The sequence below is a fragment of the Lolium rigidum genome, unplaced genomic scaffold (genome assembly GCF_022539505.1).
Source record: "Lolium rigidum isolate FL_2022 unplaced genomic scaffold, APGP_CSIRO_Lrig_0.1 contig_45265_1, whole genome shotgun sequence".
Classification (NCBI taxonomy): Eukaryota; Viridiplantae; Streptophyta; class Magnoliopsida; order Poales; family Poaceae; genus Lolium; species Lolium rigidum.
Window position 1 is genome coordinate 120,297 of NW_025900614.1, and position 24,138 is coordinate 144,434.

Below are 24,138 nucleotides of genomic sequence, written 5' to 3' on the forward strand. Positions count from 1 at the left end.
TCACGGTCTAATAAGTAACACCAACAATTCGACAACCATAGTCCAAAACTAGATGGAAAATTAAGATTTATGAAAAACAACAGCCAACATGCATAGTCTAGGTAAACAACTAAGAAGCCAACATCATAGCATAAGTAGTAATTGATTAAATTCAGATGAAGTAGATGGACAATGCATTGGGTCATCGTAGAATCATCATATTGCAGCTCACCATCACGAAAAACTGGAAGCAACTTCTCCTTTCTAGGCGGACAATTTTTTTCTTTTTGTTGCAACATCAGCTCTTGCTCGTTATGATGTTTATTTGCTTCTTCAATATGTACACGTCGTGTGAGGAGGAGTGGGAACCGTCGATGTGGCTTTGTGGTTGACGACGGGTTGAATGGTTGGGGTTAGAAATAGGGATTTCGGAGGCTTGTGGGGCAAAAGGTCCAAAATGGCTGCTCTACTTCCCCTCGAAAAATGGCGTCACTAGCGAGCCAAATATGCGTAGCTGACGTTCAATCTCCAAATACTTCTTCCATTCTGATTTATTCTATATTTTAGAAAAAAATAAGACAAATTAGTGTTGCAATTATTAGTACTACTTAGGTACTCCCTCCTGCCCATTTTATGTTGTGCATAATTTTCTGTGCAAGACAAACTGTGCAAACTTTGACCAAGAGTATAGATAATAATACAAAGATCTACCATGTCAAATGCATATAATATGAAATTATATTTCATAAAAATTCTAAAAATATTATTATGTTGTTGTATATTTTTTTTATTATTAATATAGGTAATTAAACTTTATGAAGTTTAACTTTAACCAAAACTTATAAGCAACATATTTTGGACAGAAGGGAGTATGTGAACAACCAATCCAAGCTACATCGAAAATAGCAACCTTCAATAGAAAGAGCAAAACCAGTTCGTTTTCGGTGTTGACTAAAAAGCTAAAATGTAGTGTATTTTAGAGCAAATTTTGAGTCTATAATAATGTAGACTATTTTTTTTCTTATTATTTTCATGGGAAAATTTGCTACAGGACATCGTTATTTTCTGGCATTTGCCAAAACACACTGCTCGATTGTGTCTTTGCCAGGTACCATTATAATTTCGTGGCACATTTGACATAACACACCACCTAGCCGAAAACGGAAAGTTTTGCACTTTTACCTGGGATGACTAGTTTTGAAGACAAAATGCAAAACATTCCGTTTTCGGCCAGGTGGTGTGTTCTGGCAAATGTGCCACAGAATTGTAATGGTACCTGACAAAGACACAATCAAGCGGTGTGTTTTAGCAAACGCCAGAAAATAACGGTGTCATGTAGCAAATTTTCCCTATTTTCATTGATTGTAAATGGCCCCATGGACCCACCCGTCGGCGAGAATGGACCAGATAACCCGCAGCTTTACACAAAACCCCTCGCCGCCTCTGCCATTCCAGCGTTCCACCCCGACGAGCGGCTCGCTCCCAACTCCCAAGTTCGTCCCTCGCCCCGACTCCGACCACTCCCCTCGCCCCCTCTCGCGCGCCGGGGCGAGATCCCCTTCTCCCCCACCGCCGCCTCGCCGGGGCGCGTCACGAGCGCCGCCCCGTTGAACCAACCCGCAGTCGCCCGCCGCAGATGCGTCCCCTCCTCGCCCTCGCCGTATGCGCCCTCCTCGCGGCGGGCGCGGCCGCCGCGGCCGTGGAGCAGGCCAACACGACCAACAAGTTCCGCCAGCGCGAGGCCAGCGACGACATGCTCGGATACCCCCACCTGTGAGCAAACCTCGCCCCTCTGCCCTGTACTCCCCCTTGGTCCTCCTGCTCGGTCTAGATTTGGAACCGTTGCTAGATCCTTGGCACCGGGAACGATCATCAGATGACATGTTGGTTTTCCGTGGTTCCACTAGGCTCGCTGCAACTGTTGACCCTAACCAGTTCGTGTGCTGTTCCTCGTGAAGTACTTGTTGCAATTGATGACCTCAACCAGTTCCAGTTTGTGTGTGTTGCTGTATTCATGCCTTTCAGTTTAACCCACAGGCTCAGGTTTATGCTTAGAATGACGCGATGTGTGTACAATAGATTAAACCTCGATGCATTTTTGTATTGGAATATTTATTGCTACTGGTGTAGTCTGAGCATCGCAGTCTTCCCCTGACCTATGGAAGCTTAGAGAGTAATGGACCCACCCTGTTTATTTGGATCCGGTGTTATGTAACCTGTCACGGCATACAGTTAAGCAGGCTATTGCTGCACAAGAATGCGATTCGCAATCCTGATACATGATGATCCGCTTGCTTAAATGTGAACCTGAGCTCCATTTCGCCTGCACATGATCTGATTGCCTGTCCTCACCTATCAAACCGTGGGGCCCTTGGGCCCGGGGCAACATTTACCCTGCAAATATGCTCGCTCCATCTGATTATGTCCAGTCTTGGTAGCTTTGCCCATATCCCGTTACCTCCCTCTACCACTCCAAACCGAGAAAAGAAAGAAATGACCGAGATAAAATGGCACAAACTCTTGCTTCTGTGAGGCCTGCAACCACACAACCTAGTCAAAACTTCACCAGTACTGCTCTGTGGTAGCTGCTGAAAGTAAAGGTTGCGATGAAATATGAGCGTCACCTGAAATTTGTACGACAAGCTTGTTATCATTGGCTGACTCTTCAAAACTGTCCTTACGTAACATTTGTTCATCTCTATGATATAACTGGAAGGAAATAGCTTTAAATTTGTCCACATAGAAATCATGTGGTATCAGATATTAATCACGGTAATACTTTGCTGTTAATCTTATATTCAGTGTCATATTGATTCTTCAAAGTTCAAATAGCTGCAAAACTCCAGAGCGGGAGCAAAATGGATTTACATTTTGTCAAAGGAGTTAAATCGTTTCATTGAAATGTGGATTCTTTCAGATTATTGCAGTATAGTACTATGTTTGCCACTAAAGACTGAACTAATACGTATTGCGCTAATTTCAAGTGCACTTCTGTAGATGCCTGAAACACACAACTTATGGTGTAACTCGGTAATTTAGTTCGACCAGTGGATATGTAAAGTAAGGTGACACCTTTTGAAAGGTGCCTAGGCAATTAGTATCAGCCATATGTACTGACTAATGTATACATTCAGCGATGTAATGTATGTACCATTTTTGTAGCGACGAAGATGCATTATTGAATACCAAGTGTCCGAAACATGTGGAGCTGAGATGGCAGACTGAAGTTAGTTCCAGCATTTATGCAAGCCCATTGATTGCCGATATCAACAGGTAAATATGTTTGAAAAATAACTTGGCCCTCTTCTCTTTTAGTATCACACTGATCTGTATCATATGTATTTGATCATTTCATGTTCCCATAATTTTATACTTATCTACAGATAAAATTATTGCTCTATAATTTCATCTTCACATGATTGCTCTGTACAAAGTAGTTTATTCCGTCTGTTTGATTCTTATAATGATAATGCGGTAAATCAGATAAGTACATCTTTACCATGAACAGAGTAGCTTCTTTCGTCTGTTTAGTTTTTTATTCATAACTACTAGCATTTCATAGGCATGCTTAATTTGACTTATTATGACTGATGCATGCTCATTTTATGCTTCGAGTTGCTACCTTAACGACTTCTATCTTTTCATTATTCCATTTCGAGCACTTAATGAACTTCTTTTGTTGAGTTAGTGATGGGAAGTTGGAAGTAGTGGTGCCATCATTTGTCCATTACTTAGAAGTGCTTGAAGGCTCAGATGGAGACAAACTACCAGGTACGGCTTCATCTTACCATTTGGCATGCTATGCTGAACTCTTTGCTGCATATATGGGAAAACAAAATCAACACCCTGGGTGCTGAATAGCATGTCTACCTCTAATATATCCTTAATATATATTTGTTGAAATATTAATTCCAGGATGGCCTGCTTTTCACCAATCAAATGTGCATTCAAGTCCTCTTCTATATGATATTGACAAGGATGGCACACGGGAAATAGTTTTGGCTACTTACAACGGTGTAGTGAACTTCTTCAGGTAAGGAACTCATCTGGGGATATTCTTATGTTTTTCTTTAAACATTGGGATCTTTATTTGTTTATTATGTAGGATATCAGGTTATCTGATGATGGACAAGCTAGAGGTACCTCGAAGAAAAGTACATAAAGATTGGCATGTTGGACTAAATCCAGATCCAGTTGACCGTTCCCATCCGGATGTTCATGATAGTTCAATTGTGAATAAAGCTGCTTCTGAGGAATCTCACACAAACATTCAGGAAAAAGCGGTTGCTGATGAATCTTCTAAGGAACCCCAGCCACGTAAGTGAACCTAGAATCTGATACAACATTGTTCACTGGTTTATCCTAATGCCTGATTTTATTTTTGCGTTTGGATGTAAGGATTTTTTTCTCTAGCCATTTGTGTCTGCCAGGCTCTGTGTTGAGGTTATATGTACTGTTCTGTCATATTAAAGTCTAGGGCTATTAGTTTAGTGTTGGTGTTTTTTCTTCCGAAAAACTCAAAAGCTTTATGTTTTGATGCATTTATAGAAACAGTATTGCTTTTGACTATGCACACTTATATTTGTTGATTGTACAATTGACTTTTCACATATTTGAGTTTGTACAATTTGTCCATTTGTCACCAATCTGAGGACTGATAATACTTTAAGGAAAGTGAAGTCACATGCACACAGTAACCTCTGATGTGGATGATGGATTATCCATGCCATCATCTTGTAGGTGCATGGTTGTAGGAAGGATGCATTTTGACCTTTTTTGTTTATGACTGTAGGAGGTGCAACCAAGACAACAACACAGGGAGTTGATTCTACCATTGGAAAAGAAAATATGGAGTTGCCAAATAATCCGAACACCACTGTTGCTGGGAGCATCTCCAGTACAAATACCACGACCGAGAGTGGTTCACATGCTCAGAGAAGGTTGCTTCAAACAGCAGATAAAAGTGATGATCAAACAGGAAGTGCAGAAACTCATGGAAATGATGCGGGAACAACAGGAGAAGCAACTGCCGAAAATAGCGAGCCCTTAGAGGATGATGCTAATGCATCTTTTGATTTATTTAAGGATGCAGAGGATCTCCCTGATGAGTACAACTATGATTATGATGATTATGTTGATGAATCCATGTGGGGAGACGAGGACTGGACTGAACATGAGCATGAGAAAGCGGAAGATTACGTGAGCATCGATGCTCACATCTTGTCAACACCAGTAAGTAACCCTTTTTGTTTTATTTTACATATATGTGTTTTCTTATCTCTAAGTGGCTTTGAGTTAGTTTGACATTGTTTCTACAGGTTATTGCAGACATTGATAGCGATGGTGTACAGGAAATGATTATTGCTGTATCCTACTTCTTTGACCGCGAGTAAGGCTGCTTTCTCTGCTACTACTCCCTCTGGTCCATAATAAGTGCTGGGAACTTAGTATGAAAGTTGTACTAACTTAGGGTTAAATTCCGGACACTTTTTATGGATCGGAGGGAGTAATTTATTTCGCGCATGTTGCTCATGACTTCTGGTTGATGACCTATAAATAAGAGCATCTGAACATCAGTTTATTGTGATGTCCTATGTGGCATGTGTGTCACTGATGCTCTCGAAGACAGCTATAATTAGCTTTTAATAATAACAGGACCCATCTGTTCACCCTTATCATGGATTGGTTGGTTGATGATGGTGCTTCATGGCAAATCTTAGTTAGATTGGGCACTTGCTTCCCTGACTAAATTTATGCTTTGCTTTGATTGACTTTCTTCTGTATCATGTTTGTTCCAGTAATGAATCAAAGGTGCTAAGGCAGAAGCTAGTTGTCTGCGTGTCTTGTTGTGCTATCTTGTAGCTATGATTGAAATGTTGCAAAACTTTGAACCACAAAATAAGCACTTCATGATTTCCTGCTTGTGTTTACTGTGGCTGCGTATATTGTGCACTCTAGTAACTTGCTATCTTTTACTGGCAGGTATTATGACAACCCAGAGCATATAAAAGAGCTAGGAGGAATTGATATTGGAAAATATATAGCAAGCGGTATCGTTGTTTTTAACCTTGACACAAAACAAGTTAAATGGACTGCAGACCTTGATTTGAGTACCGAAAATGGGAACTTCCGTGCTCATGCATATTCATCTCCAACTGTGGTTGATTTGGATGGTGATGGAAATTTGGACATCCTTGTTGGAACTTCCTATGGCTTATTTTATGTCATCGATCATCGCGGTAGATTCTTAACTTCCTAATATGAATTATTGCATCCAAAAGCATATTTAAGCTTAGCTCTCATTTTATATACTGTATATTCATTTAACTCACATGCCTTAGCGTTTCTTGACTAGAATTGTATAAAACCTGGTGTAAAGTATAATCAGTTTTACCTGTCTATCTTTTATTTGGAAAATTAGTTCGTAATTCACTGAGCCTCACCTGTAAACAAGACCACCCACAGCTGTTCATACTTGTATTGTTGATGTGCTGACACACTACTTATATACGTATAATAACCATAAGCCTTGTCTTGTTTATTTTGTCAATGTAGGCAAGATTAGGAAAAATTTCCCACTTGAGATGGCTGAGATCCATGCACCAGTCATTGCAGCAGACATCAACGATGATGGGAAAATCGAGATGGTCACTGCTGATGTGCATGGAAATGTAGCAGCTTGGACTGCAGAGGGAGAAGAAATCTGGGAGGTGCATCTTAAGAGCCTTGTTCCACAGGTAAGTTTCACCCTATTCTTTTGTAGGGGTGTAATTGATTGCTTATACCTGCCTAGTTTACCTCAGGCAAATGCATTCATCCAGAATCTTTCTTAGATCTCTTTGAGATTTGACCATTCGGACTTCTGGTTCTATTTTTTTTTACGGATCCAGAACATCATAATTTGGTTTTACTTAAAGATAACACATAGACATATTTCTGTAATTCTGTTGCAGCATCTTTATTTCATTTACTTGTTGCATCTAGGCTGTTGCATATGCAATCTGATTGTTATTGTCATATGATGACAGCGACCTACTGTCGGGGACGTCAATGGAGACGGCCACACTGATGTTGTGGTTCCGACTGTATCAGGAAACATCTATGTTCTCAGTGGAAAGGATGGCTCGAAAATTCAGCCTTTCCCATATAGAGCACATGGAAGGATCATGAGTCCTGTTCTGTTACTTGACATGAGCAAACGCGGAGAAAAGACCCAAGGACTAACTCTTGCTACTACGTCCTTTGATGGTTATTTGTATTTGATCGAGGGCTCTAGTGGCTGTGCAGATGTTGTTGACATTGGAGAGACCTCGTATGTCCTTTCTTCTCTGTTCTTCTGCAAGATATCTGGTAGCACTTTTGGGTATTGTACCTATAATTCAGATAAGTGAGCTCACTTCTTTCCACATTGACAGGTACACTATGGTTCTGGCAGACAATGTGGATGGCGGAGATGACCTTGATCTTATTGTTACTACCATGAACGGCAATGTCTTTTGCTTTTCTACTCAATCACCACACCATCCGCTCAAGGTACAAAATGTGTATCCATGTCTCCATTTTTTTCGTTGGTATTTAAACTCAAGTCAGATTTCTGCATTGGGTTGAATCCGTTGCAGCTTGCACTCGGTTTATACATAGTGGTAAGCATGATAACAAGAATACTTCTGATTCTAATTTGATTGTAGGAATGGAGATCATCAAACCAAGGAAGGAACAATGCTGCGTATAGATATAACCGTCAAGGTGTATATGTTAAGCATGGTTCAAGGACATTCCGTGACGAAGAGGGCAAGCATTTCTGGGTAGAGTTTGAGATTGTAGACAAGTACAGGGTTCCCTATGGGAATCAAGCTCCTTACAACGTGACGGTACAGTCTGTCAGCCAAAAACTCACCTGATTGACAGACCAAGTACTTTTACTAACTCTGAACGACCTCGATTTTACTGCTGGGTTTCAGGTAACTTTGCTTGTCCCAGGGAATTACCAGGGAGATAGGCACATTACGGTCAGCCAAGTATACAACGAACCAGGACATAAACGGATGCAGCTTCCCACCGTCCCTGTCAGAACCACAGGAACTGTGCTGGTAGAGATGGTTGACAAGCATGGGCTCCATTTCTCTGACGAGTACTCACTTACCTTCCACATGCATTACTTCAAGCTGCTGAAATGGCTCGTTGTTCTGCCGATGCTCGGGATGTTCTGCGTACTCGTCATCTTGCGGCCCCAAGAAGGCGCACCGCTGCCATCATTCTCACGGAACATCGATTAGTGGCTCCTGTGTCAATGCAGACCAAGATATCGATCCGGATCTCCCATGATGGGCCCTCTGCGCACCATTACACACCTACACACCGGGGAGCTCAGCCTGCACTTGAAATGGAAATTCCAGTCTGCTAATCCCCACCAGTTAACAAATCCGGCAATATAGTTATACAGCTTAGAAAAACGTTGAGTTTTGTAAAAGAGTTTTGTAACACACTTGAATTAGTATTTATAACTGATGATGTGTCATGCTGTCCATCTGAGCTCATTTTGACCATCTGGCAGTCAACCTGCTGCATGTTAGTCAATGGGTTGCTGTTTGCTGTTTGGCTTCATGTGCTGGTCTGTTTGTATAATGGCCCGGCTGCTCTAGGATCCAGGTTTGTTTTTTAACAGAGAGTCCAGATCTTTTTGAACTGATTGTTATCTCCCTAAGGCCTTGTTTGGCAGAAGCAGTTTCATGAGTTTTCTTGTGTAATATACCCCAGGGTTGTACCCGTACTGCTCGTATCTATCTTGGTGCTTTCTGTTGTTTAGCTCCTGATGAATATGTACCCCTTTACATACCCGAAGAACTACCAAACTGACACTCCGATGTTTCTCATCGAAAGCATTTGTGGGAGGCGCTGTCTCTCTTCTCCTGCACACAACCTTGCACAGACGACACAACACAGCCAGGAGGTACCGTGTGACCATATCTGGGACCGGTTCAGGTCTTTACTCCCTGCCATTCAACCTCAAGTTCTTCCCATCCTTGTTTTTTTTTCGCGAATTATGCTTCTGGTTAATGCTTGCAACATCTTTCTTCACACCCTTCTGATTAATGTTTGTAACATCCAGAGAATGGAAATGACACACGATTTAATTCTCACCTCTAGGGAAGTATAATTTTGAATGTACAGTGGGCTATCATCATCATCAATAAAGTGAAAAATGCGTAGCTTTTTCCAAATTAATCTTTCAGTTACGTATCTGGCTGAACCATTTGGAATTTCCATTTTACATCAGCCTCTAAACTGATAGTCACAAGGAGAAAGGACTTGTTACTACTACTACTTCAAAATGGCCCAAGGCCACCACGAGGTCCACGACTTGCGGTCTGTCCTAAACTGTTTCAGCAACCAACTTGGTCTTTTCAGGATTTTCTCTAGCCGTGACATTATCTGTTACGGTAGTGATCAATACTTGAATCCCTTGTTGTCGTCGGTGGCATGAATGGAGATTGTTGAGCCTTCCCCAGCTTCTCCTTTGATCAGCATCTTGCAGATCATGGTCATCACATTCTTCTGCAACCACCTCCTAATAGGCCTTGCACCATACATCTGCGATAGACGAAACAATATAGTTACCAAAGCATACAAGCACACATATACAAGAATACACCCTCGGAGATGTGTCATATTTCATAGAAGGAGGTCAAGATGGCTGATAACAACGTTAAAAGGCTACTCGTCCCAAAAGAGAGAAGAAGGGCTGTTGTACTTACGGGATTGTATGCCCTTCACCTGGATTTTCACAATCTCCTTCAGTATGTCATGTGAAAGGGGATCAAATATCACAATCTCACTCAGCCTGTTGAGAAGCTTGGGTGCAAAGTGTTTCCCGAACCTACAGAAACAAATGATATATGGAGATCAGTACGAGGTTATTGCAGAATTTACATGGGCACCACTAACGAGTTCACAAACCTCTTTCATGACAAGGTCCCGTGCGTCTTGCATTGTGGTTTCTCTAGCCATTCCTTGTGAAAGGTGCTTTGATCCTAGATTTGAGGTCATAATGATGATTGTTCTTGAAATCTACCGGCCTTGGCCATCAGTCAACACACCATCATCAAGGAGTTGGAGAAAAACACTGAACACCGAGGGATGTGCCTTCTCCACCTCATCAAAGAGGATGGTAGTGTATGGGCGCTTCTTGACTTTCTCAGTCAGTTGCCCACCATCTTCATAACCAATATAGCTGTGAGACAAACATTAACACCATTCAAAGTAAAGACACGGCATGATGATGAGAAATAAAAGGCACACACAATAGTATAAAGATTAAACCTTGAGGTGCTCCAATGAGGCGCGTCACAGATCCATACTCAGAATATTCAGACATGTCAAAGCGAACTAACATCTTCTCGGTGCCAAAAAACTGCTCGGCAAGCGATTTTGTGAGCTCTGTCTTTCCAACACCAGTCGGGCCTAAAAAGAGAAAATAACCTATTGGTTGGCCAGGCTGATCAAGGCCGAGCCTGGAACGTAACATGGCTTGCACGACCAAATTGACTGCCTCATCCTGGCCAACAACTCGCTCATGCAATTTGTCAGCTAGGTGAAGTAGTTCTCCTTCTCCTCTTGGTCAATAGCAGCGACAGGAATTCCAGTCCACCGGCTCACAACCTTGAAAGAAGAAATAACATTGGAACTTGAAAGGCAGACAACACACTATGGTTTAGTGGATATTATTCAGGCTAGGAATTTCTACCTGTGCGACATGAGCAGGACCAACAATTCCTTCTTTCAATGTGTCTATAGATCTACTTTGCGCAGCCACTTGTCGCTCTTCTGTTTCGCCGTCGATCAGCATCCTTGTGGAAGCGCATGCCTCATCAATCAGGTCAATTGCCTTATCGGGAAACTGACGATCTATAGTGCAGCAATAAAATCCATCAATTTTCTTGTCCAATATATATGCTAGATGATAGAAAGAGGGTACTAAGATTGTAGACGTACCAGTGATGTAGCAGCCAGCGAGGTGTGCGGCAGCAACGATAGTGGCATCCTGAATTTCCAAGCCATGGTGGTGTTGGTATTGCTGTTTTACCCCTGCAGAATGGCCGGCGACGGTGGCCTGCACGCTTGGCTCCTCGACATGAACCTTTTGGAACCGGCGCTCGAGCGTGGCATCCGCCTGTATGTAGGGCGTGTTTGGTAGCCTGTATGCTTATTGGCTCGCATTGGCCTAGCTTTTTTCGGCCAATTTGGTTACCTAACCGAGATCGCGTTCTTGCACGAACCGTTTCTCAAGCACCCTCGGGTCAGGTCCTAGAGGAACGCCCGGTTCAGCCGTTTCTAGCGAGCCACCCCTGTTTTCGCAGAAGTGAAGAAAGCGGCGTCCTCGCAGAGCCACCGCGGGAGATGGCGGGAGCTCATGCGGGACGACGAAATCTCGGCGCCATGAATTCGGTCCCCGCGCTTGAATTTTCACCACCGTATATAGGGGCGGCTCTCTCACCGGCAAATCTAAATCCCCCATTTCCCCTCCCCATTTCGAGCTCATCCACCGTTCCCGATCTAGCGACATGGCCGATTTTACCTCACCAGCACGGTCGGCGAGGCTTGCGGCGGCGACGGCAACTGTGGCGGCGTCTACTGGCCACGGAGGATGGTCGTCTTCTTCATGTGCGTCGATGACTTCAGTTGTGGTAAGCTTCTGCAAACCCTAGCCTCAGATCTAGATCATTTGGGTACACAAGCGGGGTCTGAACGAATCCATTGTAGGACATTCCTTCCTCGCCGGTGGAGGTTGTACAAGTTGCATCTGACTCTACCACGAGGACCGTTGTCGTCGTTGACTCTTCCACTGGGACGGTGGTGCTGCCTACATCTTCGCCAGGGTCCCCTGCTTCCCCGACCTCGGTGCTGCGTGTGGCTCCTTTGACTGTAAGACCGCTCTTACTTATCTCGATGTTCATTGATGTGATAGTGGTAGTTCATTGATGTGGTACTGCTTAAGGATATGGATGTGGATCTGGTACTGGTAGTGGTGATAGTTCATTGATCTGCTAGTGCTTAAGGATGTGCATGTGGTAGTGGTAGTGCATTGATCTGCTAGTGTTTGTCATGCAGGCGATCATACCTTTGGACTCCCCTGATATGTCTGCGCCTACTGTTAATGCTTCTCATCCATGTCTGATTGCAAGAAAACCAGCCATGGTTTGGAAACCTGAGCTATCAGAGTTTGTGTTGAACTGGTTGATTCAGCTCGTCCGTAGCGGCGCCTGCTTCAACATGGGATTCAAGGAGCAGCAGATGAAGAAGGTAGCCACGGATGTTTTTGCATTCGCCGACGTACATGTCACCACTCTTCAGTTGTACAACCACATCAGAAACTAGAGGACGAAGTGGAGCGTCATTATGAAGATTAAATCCGATCGCATTCTGGACTGCAGTGAAGATGGTTGCTGGCGAGTACATCCATCTACAAAGCCTCATTGAGTTCCTGCATAGATCTGAAAGTATATATATGTGAATGTCGTCCGCCCTAACAGTTGTTCCTTATGAATTGCAGCGCTACCCGAAGCACTGTCAGTACGTCGACACTCCGATCACGAGCTATGCTCAGATGAAGACGATCTTCACTCCTCGGTTTGTGTGCAAGGCGCAACTGTTTCAGCCTAACTTGTTGGTCAGGGCTATCGACTTCATTGCAGACAATGAAACAGAGTTAACCGTCTACCGTAAGCTGCAGCCACCGGAGAGGAGGAGCTAGCTCAGGACCTGGCTCTGCAACTAGTTTCCTGCTTAGTGCTTCTGCTTCCTTGGTCATGATCTGCTGATTTTGGGAGGTGATCTTGTATCCCTCCATTAGCTAGGATTTGCTACAACCCCGGTCTGTAATGATGAACTTGTTCGAGGTGGTATATACTTACCCCTCGTGTGATGAACCTGTGATGCATCACGAAGTAGTTGCTTCGCTCGTGATGCATCGCCCACTAAGTAGTTCATGTGTATTACCAACATCTTTCGTGATGAACTGAATCTGATGTGTGCTGTTATTCAGTACTGGGTAACCTCACCACTCTAAGTGAAGGGGTTACCACATCGCTGAGCTATCTGCAACCAAACAGGCTGTAGGCTGCACGAGCAGTGAAGAAAGTACTCTAAACGGGCAACCAAACGTTGGGGTCTAAATTCCTTCTCCAATGCGCAAAAGGATGCACAGACTACCAAACGACCCGACTTTCATGTCTCGTGACCCGTTCGCGACGCGCAAGTAAGCTCATCTCGTAGTGAGCTACAAATTGCACCCGTAATGTACCTGTGGTACTCTTTGAGAGTGGTGGCGCCCACGCAGGGGATGCAACCGCCTGTAATTATTTGGAACCTCATGATGTCCTACGTACTTTTGTTTGTTATGCAACCGAATATCTAGGAAGATTCGAAGTTGCACACAAGGTGAAGGCCAGATTGTTATCAATGATCTGAACAAGTATTTTCTGTAACGTAATGTTCCAGGGAAAGTTATTCATAGTTGCATTATTAAACTATTTGGTCTAATGGTAACGATTTTTTTATTTTAAATATGGTATTTTTTTTAAATTAAGGATGCATTGCAGATACGGTTCTGGGAGGATTCTTGGTTAGGGAATAGACCTCTCTCTGAACAATATCCAGCGTTATATAGCATTGTTCGTCGAAAAAGTGATACTATTGCTCTAGTAATGGCACCTCACTACCATCTGTGACATTTAGACGAGATTTATATGGACAAATGCTTAATGCGTGAAATGCCTTACTTCTTCATTTGAAATCTATTCAGTTATCCCAAGGGCTGGATGAATTTCGTTGGAACTTACAATTCAATGGGAAGTTCACAGTAAGTTTGTTATACAATGCAATTATCTAACCTAACATACCAGTTAATAAGAACAAGAAGATCTTGAAGATGAAAATAGCGCTAAAAATTAAAAAAAACTGGATGGTATTTAGGTCGAGGGGTAATCCTATCAAAGATAATCTTGTGAAACTCAATTAGCTTGGGAGTACTAAGTATGTATTCTTTCATCACAATGAGACAATTAAACACTTGTTCTTCCAGTGCCGCTTTGCCGGATCTATATGGTCATGCATTCAAGTAGTTTCGGATCTATATCCCCCGACCAGTGTAACCAATATCTTTGAGAATTGGCTTCATGGTATTGATCACAGGTTTAGAACGCTTATTAGGGTGGAAGCGCTCGCTATTATATGGTCGCTATGCCTATGTAGAAATGACAACATTTTTAACGATAAAAATTGTTCCCTTTTGTAGGTTATTTACAGATGCACCGCTATTCTCCGTTCGTGGTCTGCGCTGGCAGAGTGGAAAACCGAGACCTATTTACGGAGGTCTATACAGCGAGGGATACTTTTTCCCTACATGGGTGGCAGTATAATCTAGGGATTGGGCCTCCAATATCATCTTAGGCGTTCTATAGTTGCTCATGATTGATATGTAATTCGCATTTGTCGTTTTTATATTGAGATATCTGAAACTCGAATGGCTGTGTGCATCCTATGCAGAGGCCGGGTGCTTGCTCAAGTAATAAAGCGCTCATTATCGAAAAAATATGCAGTGCAAAGGAAATAAATTAATAAACAGAGCAACCCATCTTATAAATAACTAGCACAGTTAGCCAGAGCCATAGAACATAGCAGGAAATGTGGTTAGGGCATCTCCAGTCGCGTCCCCCAAACAGCGCCGGATTGAGCGTTTGGGGGATGTGTTTTGTTCGTGCCGCGTTTGGGGGACGTCGCTCCCTGGCCGGGTTCCCAAACGTCGTCCCCAAATAAATATTAGTGCACGAAAATAAAGGTTTTCATTCAAATTTGATTATATATTACAAAGTTTAAATGAAAATGGCTAGATTTCATCTAAACCCTAGCCTACTGACATCCCGGCGGGCGTTCGACGGCCCTGCCCCATCGTCGCCTTCCCTCCGCCGCAGTTCCTATTGCGCGCACCGCCTCTCCATGCGTAGGTGATACGTCTCCAACGTATCTACAATGTTCCATGCTAGTTTTATGATAATACCTATATGTTTTGTTCACAATTTATAATGTTTTTATGCATTTTCTGGGACTAACCTATTAACAAGATGCCTTCCTGTTTTCTGCTGTTTTTTATTTCAGAAAAGTTGGTTTACAAATATTCTCGGAATTGGACGAAACAAAAGCCCACGGCCCTATTTTCCACGGAGTGTTCTAGAAGACTGAAGAAGAGTCGATGAAGGCTAGCAGGGGGCCCACACCATAGGGCGGCGCGGGGGGGGGGGGGGCCCACTGCCGCGCCAAGGTGTGGTGAGGGAGCCCCCTGGCTCCCCCGACGCTGCCCCTTCGCCTATTTATTCCTTCGTCCCCGAAAACCCTAGCACCGAGAGCCAAAATACGAGAACAGTTCCAGAGACGCCGCCGCCGTCAACCCCATCTCGGGGGGTTCAGAAGATCTCCTCCGGCACCCTGCCGGAGAGGGGAATCATCACCGGAGGGCTCTACATCACCATGCCCGCCTCTGGACTGATGCGTGAGTAGTTCATCTTTGGACTATGGGTCCATAGCAGTAGCTAGATGGTTGTCTTCTCCTATTGTGCCATCATGTTTAGATCTCGTGAGCTGCCTATCATGATCAAGATCATCTATTTGTAATGCTACATGTTGTGTTTGTTGGGATTCGATGAATATGGAATACTATGTCAAGTTGATTATTGATCTATCATATATGTTGTTTATGATCTTGCATGCTCTCTGTTGCTAGTAGAGGCTCTAGCCAAGTTGATACTTGTAACTCCAAGAGGGGGTATTTTTGCTAGATAGTGGGTTCATGTCTCCATTGAATCTGGGGGAGTGACAGCAACCCCTAAGGTTGTGGATGTGTTGTTGCCACTAGGGATAAAACATCAATGCTTTGTCTAAGGATATTTGTATTGTTTACATTACGCACGATACTTAATGCAATTGTCCGTTGCTTGCAACTTAATACTGGAAGGGGTGCGGATGCTAACCCGAAGGTGGACTTTTTAGGCATAGATGCATGCTGGATGGCGGTCTATGTTCTTTGTCGTAATGCCCTAAGTAAATCTCATAGTAGTCATCATGATATGTATGTGCATTGTTATGCCCTCTCTATTTGTAAATTGCCCAACTGTAATTTGTTTACCCAACATGTTATCTATCTTATTGGAGAGACATCACTAGTGAACTGTGGACCCCGGTCCATTCTTTTACATCTGAAATACAACCTACTGCAATCGTTGTTCTCTTTTGTTTTCTGCAAGCAAACATAATTTTCCACACCATACGTTTAATCCTTTGTTTTCAGCAAGCCGGTGAGATTGACAACCTCACTGTTAAGTTGGGGCAAAGTAGGTTGATTGTGTTGTGCAGGTTCCACGCTGGCATCGGAATCCCTGGTGTTGCGCCGCACTACACTCCTTCACCAACAACCTTCACGTGATCTTCATCTCCTACTGGTTCGATAACCTTGGTTTCTTACTGATGGAAAACTCGCTGCTGTACTCATCATACCTTCCTCTTAGGGTTCCCAACGGACGTGTGCTTTACCGTCACAAGCAGTAGGGCGGTGAGCAGACGCCGCTGCTTCAGCAGCGTGTCGTCGCATGGCCTCCCCTGCCGCGTCGCCTGGAGGGAGAGCTCGATGGCACGGAAAATCTGCGCCTCTTCGCGGGCACGATCGTCGTTGTCGATGGTACTCCCCGGCAGTGCCCTCCGTTTGGGGCTTAGGGTAGATGGAATCCTGTAGGCTGACACGAGACATCGGTTATCAAACAAGCGGGGAGAGCGATTTACCCAGGTTCGGGGCCCTCGATGAGGTAAAACCCTTACGTCATGCTTGTCTGATCTTGATTACTGAAAATATAGGGTTACAATGGGGTGCCGAAAGATTCGGTTATGATCTCGTCGAGAGGCTAAGTTCTGCGATGACTTAGCTCTAAACTTACGGTGGTTATGGCTACTATGATTGTGTCCCTCGAGAGGTTCTCTCCTGGCCCTTATATTGGGAGCCAGGTCTCAAGAAGCCTGTTCGAGTATGTCTAGGTTACAAAGAGTCTTATGTATAATCTTTCCTTGTTTTCTTCGTCTTCTTGCCTTGCTTTTCAGGAGATTCATGACAAGGCCCCGTACATCTTGCATTGTGTTATCTCGAGCCATTACTCCTATGAGGTGCTTTGCCCCCAGATTTGAGGTCATGATGATTATGGTGTTTTTGAAATCTACTTTCTGGCCTTTTCCATCAGTCAACAAACCATCATCAAGGAGTTGAAGAAAAACATTGAACACCGAGCGATGTGCCTTCTCCACCTCATCGAAGAGGATGACACTGGATGAGCGTCTCTTGACTTTCTCAGTCAGCTATCCGCCCTCTTCATGACCAAGATAGCTGCAATAATTTATAAGAGAAGCATTTACACTGGTCAAACCAAAGACTGGGTATGATGTGATCATGTAGTGGCGAAGCTAGGGAATAAATCTATTGGGTTCACTCTCTATTTTATAGTGTAATTATTCAGTAATAAGCAATATAATAGATTAGATTAGTGAAGGATACATGTATTTTATTGGGTTCACTTGAACCCAATGCTTATACAGCAGCTCCGCCACTGTAGTGTTGAAAAATAAACGGTACAAACAATACAGACCTTGGAGGTGCTCCAACGAGGAGCAACTCAGATCCAATCTCGGCATATTCGGACATATCAAAGCGAACTAACATTTTTTCAGTGTCAAATAGCTGCTCAACAAGAGCTTTTGCAAGCTCTATCTTTCCAACACCAGTTGATCCCAAAAAGAGAAAAACCTGATCGAGGCCAACCCTGGAACGTAACACCGCTTGGGCAACCAAATTAACAGCCTCATCCTGACCTACAACTCGCTCATGCAACTTGTCTGCTAGGTGGAGTAATTTCTCCTTCTCCTCTTGATCAATAGCAGCGACAGGAATTCCAGTCCACCGGCTCACAACCTTTAAACAACAAAAAAATGTTGGAACATGACAAGTACACAACACCATAGATATAATGAAAATTATTCAGGCGACGAATGCCTACCTGTGCGACATGACCCGGACCAATAATCCCTTCCTTCACTGCATCTATAGATCTACTTTGCGCAATCACTTCTTTTTTGTTGTAAATCCGCGTTCTTGTGGCGGTTGCTTCTATTTCATTGTCGAGCAGCATCCTTGCGGCAAGCGCATGCCTCGTCAACTGGATCAATCGCCTTATCATGAAACCGATGATCTATAGTGCAGACAGACAGAGCAATAAAATTCATCAATTTTGTCCGACATATATTTGTCACTAATAGATACAACTCGATACAAACATGCAAGTTTCTCAAACAAGAGTGAAGTACTATACATACCAGTGATATAGCGGCCAGCAAGCTGTGCGGCAGCAACAATAGCATCGTCCTGAATTTCCAAGCCATGGTGGTCTTGATACCTCTGTGGCGATTTACACAAAATAACCCTTTTTTGAAAGAAAAGCATAAACTGACCCTCTGGCCGAACTACTTTATCCATCTAACCCTTTTGTGCGGCGTCCTTCCCATCGGTACTATACTTCACTGTATTGCCATCTACTACAAGAAGAGGTACAACTCTGAACACCTCTGTTGCTCTTGATTCACCATCTGTGATGAGTAAGCTTCTTACACCACCACATGCACATGCTGCACATATTGTTACTTCTGCTGAATCTGAAAATTTTGATGATACTTCTACTGTGCTTGATGAGAGTGGTTCATTAGGTCCTTTCCTAGATGCTACAATTGATAGAGCTAAGAAAATTGATAATACTATTACACCTGTTAGTTCACCTGAGTCTAGGGAGTGTCCTAGTGATGATCTTGATGAAACTTATATCGAACTTGATGATGACTTCATTGAAGAATGTCATGCTACTAGAGATGCAAGTGCTATTAAAAGTCTTCTTGCAAGACGAGCTGTTAGATATAAACTGTCTCCTCATGCTAAGTTTGCCACATCTCCCATAAACATTAAAGATACGGATTATGATTTCTCTCTGAATTTATCGTATATATCTATTGTTGAGAAGGAACACTTTTGTGGCACTTAAAATGAAAGTGCTATGGGACATATGAATTAGCTCTCTACTTTGAGCAACTTATTCTCTGATGATATTAAGAAATACACTTACTTTGTCACTAAAATTTTGCCTTTCTCTTTGAAAGGTGCAGCTAAAACTTGGTATAGTCTGTCTCCTGGATCTATAGATAGCCTATTAGTTTGGTTAATGCTTTCTTTCAGAAATATTTCCCTGCTAGTGCCTAACATGCTGCTTTGCAGAAAATCTTTGATTTTATACATGTAGAAGGAGAGAAATTGCCTTAATCTTGGGCAAGGTTTTGTTCTTTAATTAGAGCACTACCTAGACATCCATTAGTTAAAAATAAACTCCTTGATATATTTTATAATGGACTAACTGTTGAATATAGGACATACCTAGATAGTAGTGTTGGTTGTGTTTTCAGGATAAATATAATGCTTCTGATAAAGAAGAAATTGAAGAGGAATCTGAAAAGCATACTAAGAGTACACTATGGAAGATTTCATTGCTAATAAACATGGTAGTGAGAGAACCCTGGATGCAAAAACCAATGCCTTTTCCTGATAAGAAACACAAATCAAGGAAGACGAACACTATAATAAGTTCTATCAATGGATGAAACCTTTGTTTTTGAAAGTTCCTTTGACTGATGCTATTAAATTGCCTCCTTATTCAAAATATATGAAATATATTGGCTCTAATAAAAGGAAGATTCCTAATGAGGAAATATCCACTACGCCCGCTAATTATTCTTTTAATGGCAAGGTTCCAAAGAAGCTTGGAGATCCGGGTATACCCACTATTCCATGTTCCATCAAAAATAATTATGTTAGAACTGCTTTGTGTGACTTGGGAGCAGAATTTAGTATTTTGCCTTTTTCTCTCTATAGGAGGCTTGATTTGGAAAAATTAATACCAACTGATATATCTTTGCAAATGGCTGATAAATCTGCTACTATTACTGCTGGTATGTGTGAGCATGTTCCTGTTCAAGTAGCTCATAATTGTATAATATTAACTGACTTTGTTGTGCTGGAAATACCTGAAGATGATAATATGTCTATTATTCTTGGGAGACCTTTTCTTAACACTGTAGAGCCTGTTATTGATTGCAACCAAGGGAAGTAACTTTTAATGTCAATGACAAGGAGCATACCGCATATTTTTCCAAGAAGATCGATAGGAAAAATGGTCTGAATTCAATTAATAACATGGAGACCATCCAGATTGGGAAATTCCGTTTCCCTATGCCAATGCCGAAGAAATATTATAATATTATCATGATTGGGACTATGTCTATGAAGATTGAGGTAACATAATCATTTAGTGAATTGCAAAATTTTGTTTCATAAAAATTGTTTTGGTAATAATACTTGATCAACCTTGTTATCAAAGTGATTTTGAATGAATGAAACTATGCTTTCACCTATGTTCCACTAATTAGTTGCATATTAGAGTATTTTAGAACTTCTGTAGATTTAGTTTTGAGATTGTTTTCCATCATTCCATAAATGTTTTCCCGTGTTAGAATCATTTGTCAAATTTTTAAAATTTCCCGAAAATAAAGTTTCTCGAAAAATTCCAAAAAACTTATCCACAATTTTTACGCATAAAACGGGACAGATAGGCACCTGGGGCAACCTAAGGGAACCCACCAGGCCACCACAACATGTGGAGGCGCGGGCCACCCCTGGCTGCGCCTAGGCCAGGTGTGGGGCCCTCCTGGTCCTCCACTTACTCTTCCACCTGCCATTCTATTCTATCTCCCGAAAACACACACCACCATTTCTCAAACCCGTGTTCTTGCTGTTCTTGTTCGTGATTTTCGATCTCCTTGCTCAGCCCATCTTTTCTGCTGAGATTTGAAACATTTGTTCTCCGGTATGTGACTCCTCTGATTATCCAAGTAAAATTTTGTTTAGTGGAGTATTTTGTGGCTGTAGGTGACAGGTTAAGTGAGATTTCATGCTTGTATTATGCTTATATAAAACTTTTTTTATGCATGTTTAGTCCTCTTATAAGTCTCTATACTAGTTTCCTTCATTTGTTTGTCAAAAACTTATTTTTATGGGATTTGTTAAAAATTCTGGACATGAAGCAAATGTACTCATCCAGCATGAATTGGAGGTGAATGAAGTTATGATGGTCCACCGTGAAGAAGGCGTTTTCCCTTCTCTTTATCGATGCTCAGACTTCATGAGGGCTACCGGGATTCTGCAGGATTTCCAAACTTTAATCTCTAATGCAGGGTTGGAATATTTTGTTGATGGTGAACCTTACCAATATGCAAAACTAACTATGTCTGTGGTGCAGGATTTTAGATTTAGTTAGTCTTTGCCTAACCCCATGGTTCACTATAAAATTTACAATAAGACTGTCAATTTGCCCTTTGATGATTTTTATACAACCATTAGAGTGCCACAATGGGGATCGCGCGAAAGGATAAAAGAGCGACCTAAGCCGCTGATGGACATGTATAAAGAGATATGCCAAGGGAGAAGCTTCTCAAATGAGAGTGGTAAAATTCGAAGTATCTAACTCCCGTCTATTCGATACTTTTCCTATTTCATTGCCAAGTGTGTTCTAGCTAGGAAGACTGCAAATAAATTATCTGCATATGATTTAGCCTTCATCTCCGCTGCTTTGAGACAAAATAAGATCTATAATTTGTGTGCTCTGATAGCTTTTCTCCTTACTGCTAACCGGGAGAAAGGAGGAATTTGTGGAGGTCTTATTGCCTCTCGTTTATTAGCTACGCATGGTACAGCTCCACATCATTTAGATATTCAGTTCCCCATAGACAAGCTTGATCTTTATTCCATGAAAGAACATAAATTTGTTTCTCTTGGGGCCGATTGGAACAACTTATCTTATGAGATAGCCTTTTTCAAGAAATCAGGGTGGAGAATAGTTAAGTCTGATCGTTTAGTCAATTTTCTTGCACCTCTTTTGTTTAACCTTGATGTCAGGGAAGGATGGTCGCTTATGGAGGATGAGCTTGACATATACATAGAGGAGCATTGCCAGCACGTAGAGGGTAATGGAGAAGAAGCCACAGATAATTTTGTCCAGCCCTCCAACACTGCAGAGTTCCCATACCAGCAACCTGACTATGATTATGGGCCTTCTGCTTCCTCTTCTTCACGAGAGCCAGGTTATGATCATGCTAGGGATGACCTACCAACCATGAGCTTCAAACCATCCTGGGGCTGATCTCTACTTAGGGCAAAAGCCGAAGCTTGGGGGGAGGTACGCCGACATCTCACTCATTGATACATCATATTATGTCGGAACTTTGTATATCCATATTTCACTTTCTTTTCTTGTTATTCTTGTTCGGTTTATTTCTATAATTTTTCTTTATTGAGTCTTGGAAGTTGTTACCTCTATAATAACCTCTCATTGTGCTTTTCATTTTTTTATGCCAAGGATAGCCTCTAATAGGAAGGATGTAAGATTTGGGGAAGGTGCTGTCCTGGAACAATTATGTGTTGTCATAAAAAAGATTTGTATTCTCAGCCAGAACATCGTATTGATCTGATAATTTTTGAGCATATGCCACAAATTATTATCAAACTTTCATTAGTTTTGCACTTTTCTATTTGAGCAACAGAAGATTCTCGAAAAATTGATCTTTACATGTTGTTCTGTTTTGATAGATTTCTGCCACTATTTGCATTTGTATATCCATGTTTCGTTTTCTTGCTCTGGTTTTGTTTCTAATTTCCAAAACACAAAAAGACCAAAAATATTTCTGTTGTTTCTCTTCATTTGCTTTTTTATTTTGTTTCATTTTCTAGTTATGGTTTGCAATTCAAAAATCCAAAAAGATATTGCTTTGTTTGTTGATTCAAAATCGAAAATCCAAAAATATTTGTTGTTCTTCTTTGGTTTTGTAAAGTTTGCTGCAGAGTTCAACAGTGTTCTGTGACTCCATTGGAGCTTGGTTATCATTTCATATCATTCAAGCCACACAAGTGAAAAGTAATAATGACGATCTATGACAATTCGAGATGTGGTGAGAGGCTGGTATGATCTCTATTTGTTTTCATTTTTGTACATATACTCATCTTTGTGGACATGCTTAGTTTGTTCGTGTGAGGTGTATGTTATTTAATGATGCTTATTAGTTCTTGCGCTCTTATGATTAGTTCCAATTTACTAATATTAGGTAACATGTTATATAGATGTTTGCTTGCATTGCTCTATTCATAAACAATAATATGACATTGTGGTAGCCTCATCTGAATGTTTCATTTAAATCGACTTGGCACACGCTCATGCATGCATATGACTAAACAAAAGTCAATTAAACCTTGATGATTTATTTTGTCCCAGAGTTCTTGTATTACTTTTATGCTTCCGTTTATTTTGTTCTGTCGCAAGCATGATTATGATAGTTACGACTTTCTTGATTGTCGCTTCCCAGTCTATTGCTAGCTTTCACCTGTACTGAGTATGAGCTCTACTCGTGCATCCAACTCTCAAAAACCAAACTTTGCTAATTGTATCCACCATACCTACCTATGTGTGGTATTTCACCGCCACTTTAAAGTAAATTGCTTGTGTGCTACCTTTAAAACCTTTAAAAACGATTACCTGTTTTGTGTTCCTGTTTTAGTTCATGAGGAAGTATTGAATGCTTATTGTCTTTTCATGAACTCATACCTTGAATAGCATGAATAATATGATAGTTCCCAATATTGCAAAAAGAGCAAGACAAGAAGGTGCCCAACCCAACTTAAATAAACAAATAAACAAATAAAGCTTTGCACACTATGTACTGGAGAGATCCTAAATAATGGTGTGTAAAAGGAGAACTATATGGGAGCCGCTCTTGAAGTCACTATATGAAAGGATGATAAACCATTTGATACCAGTCGTTAACATAGACATACATACCTCTCAAAATACATTTTCAACACCTTTGTTTATTTAAATAAAAAGCTCTAACACACAGGTAATCCCTGCTTCCCTCTGCGAAGGGCCAATCTTTTACTTTTTATGTTGAGTCACCATCCTTTCTTTCAGCACCTTCTTGAAAGCATAG

At 41.9% G+C, this 24,138-nt stretch overlaps 1 protein-coding gene and 1 pseudogene across 1 annotated transcript; one reads left to right on the plus strand and one right to left on the minus strand.

Moving 5' to 3' along the window:
• Positions 1–1,567: 1,567 nt before the first annotated feature.
• Positions 1,568–8,525, plus strand: LOC124681486 (protein DEFECTIVE IN EXINE FORMATION 1). The gene is made up of 13 exons (XM_047216398.1): positions 1,568–1,752; positions 3,142–3,252; positions 3,668–3,750; positions 3,895–4,012; positions 4,085–4,296; positions 4,772–5,211; positions 5,298–5,368; positions 5,962–6,218; positions 6,535–6,716; positions 7,008–7,291; positions 7,395–7,512; positions 7,668–7,850; positions 7,941–8,525. The coding sequence occupies exons 1-13, from the start codon at positions 1,616–1,618 to the stop codon at positions 8,253–8,255; spliced, it is 2,511 nt and encodes an 836-aa protein (XP_047072354.1). The 5' UTR covers positions 1,568–1,615; the 3' UTR covers positions 8,256–8,525.
• Positions 8,526–9,426: 901 nt separating this feature from the next.
• On the minus strand, positions 9,427–11,933 carry LOC124681489 (annotated as a pseudogene).
• Positions 11,934–24,138: the final 12,205 nt, after the last annotated feature.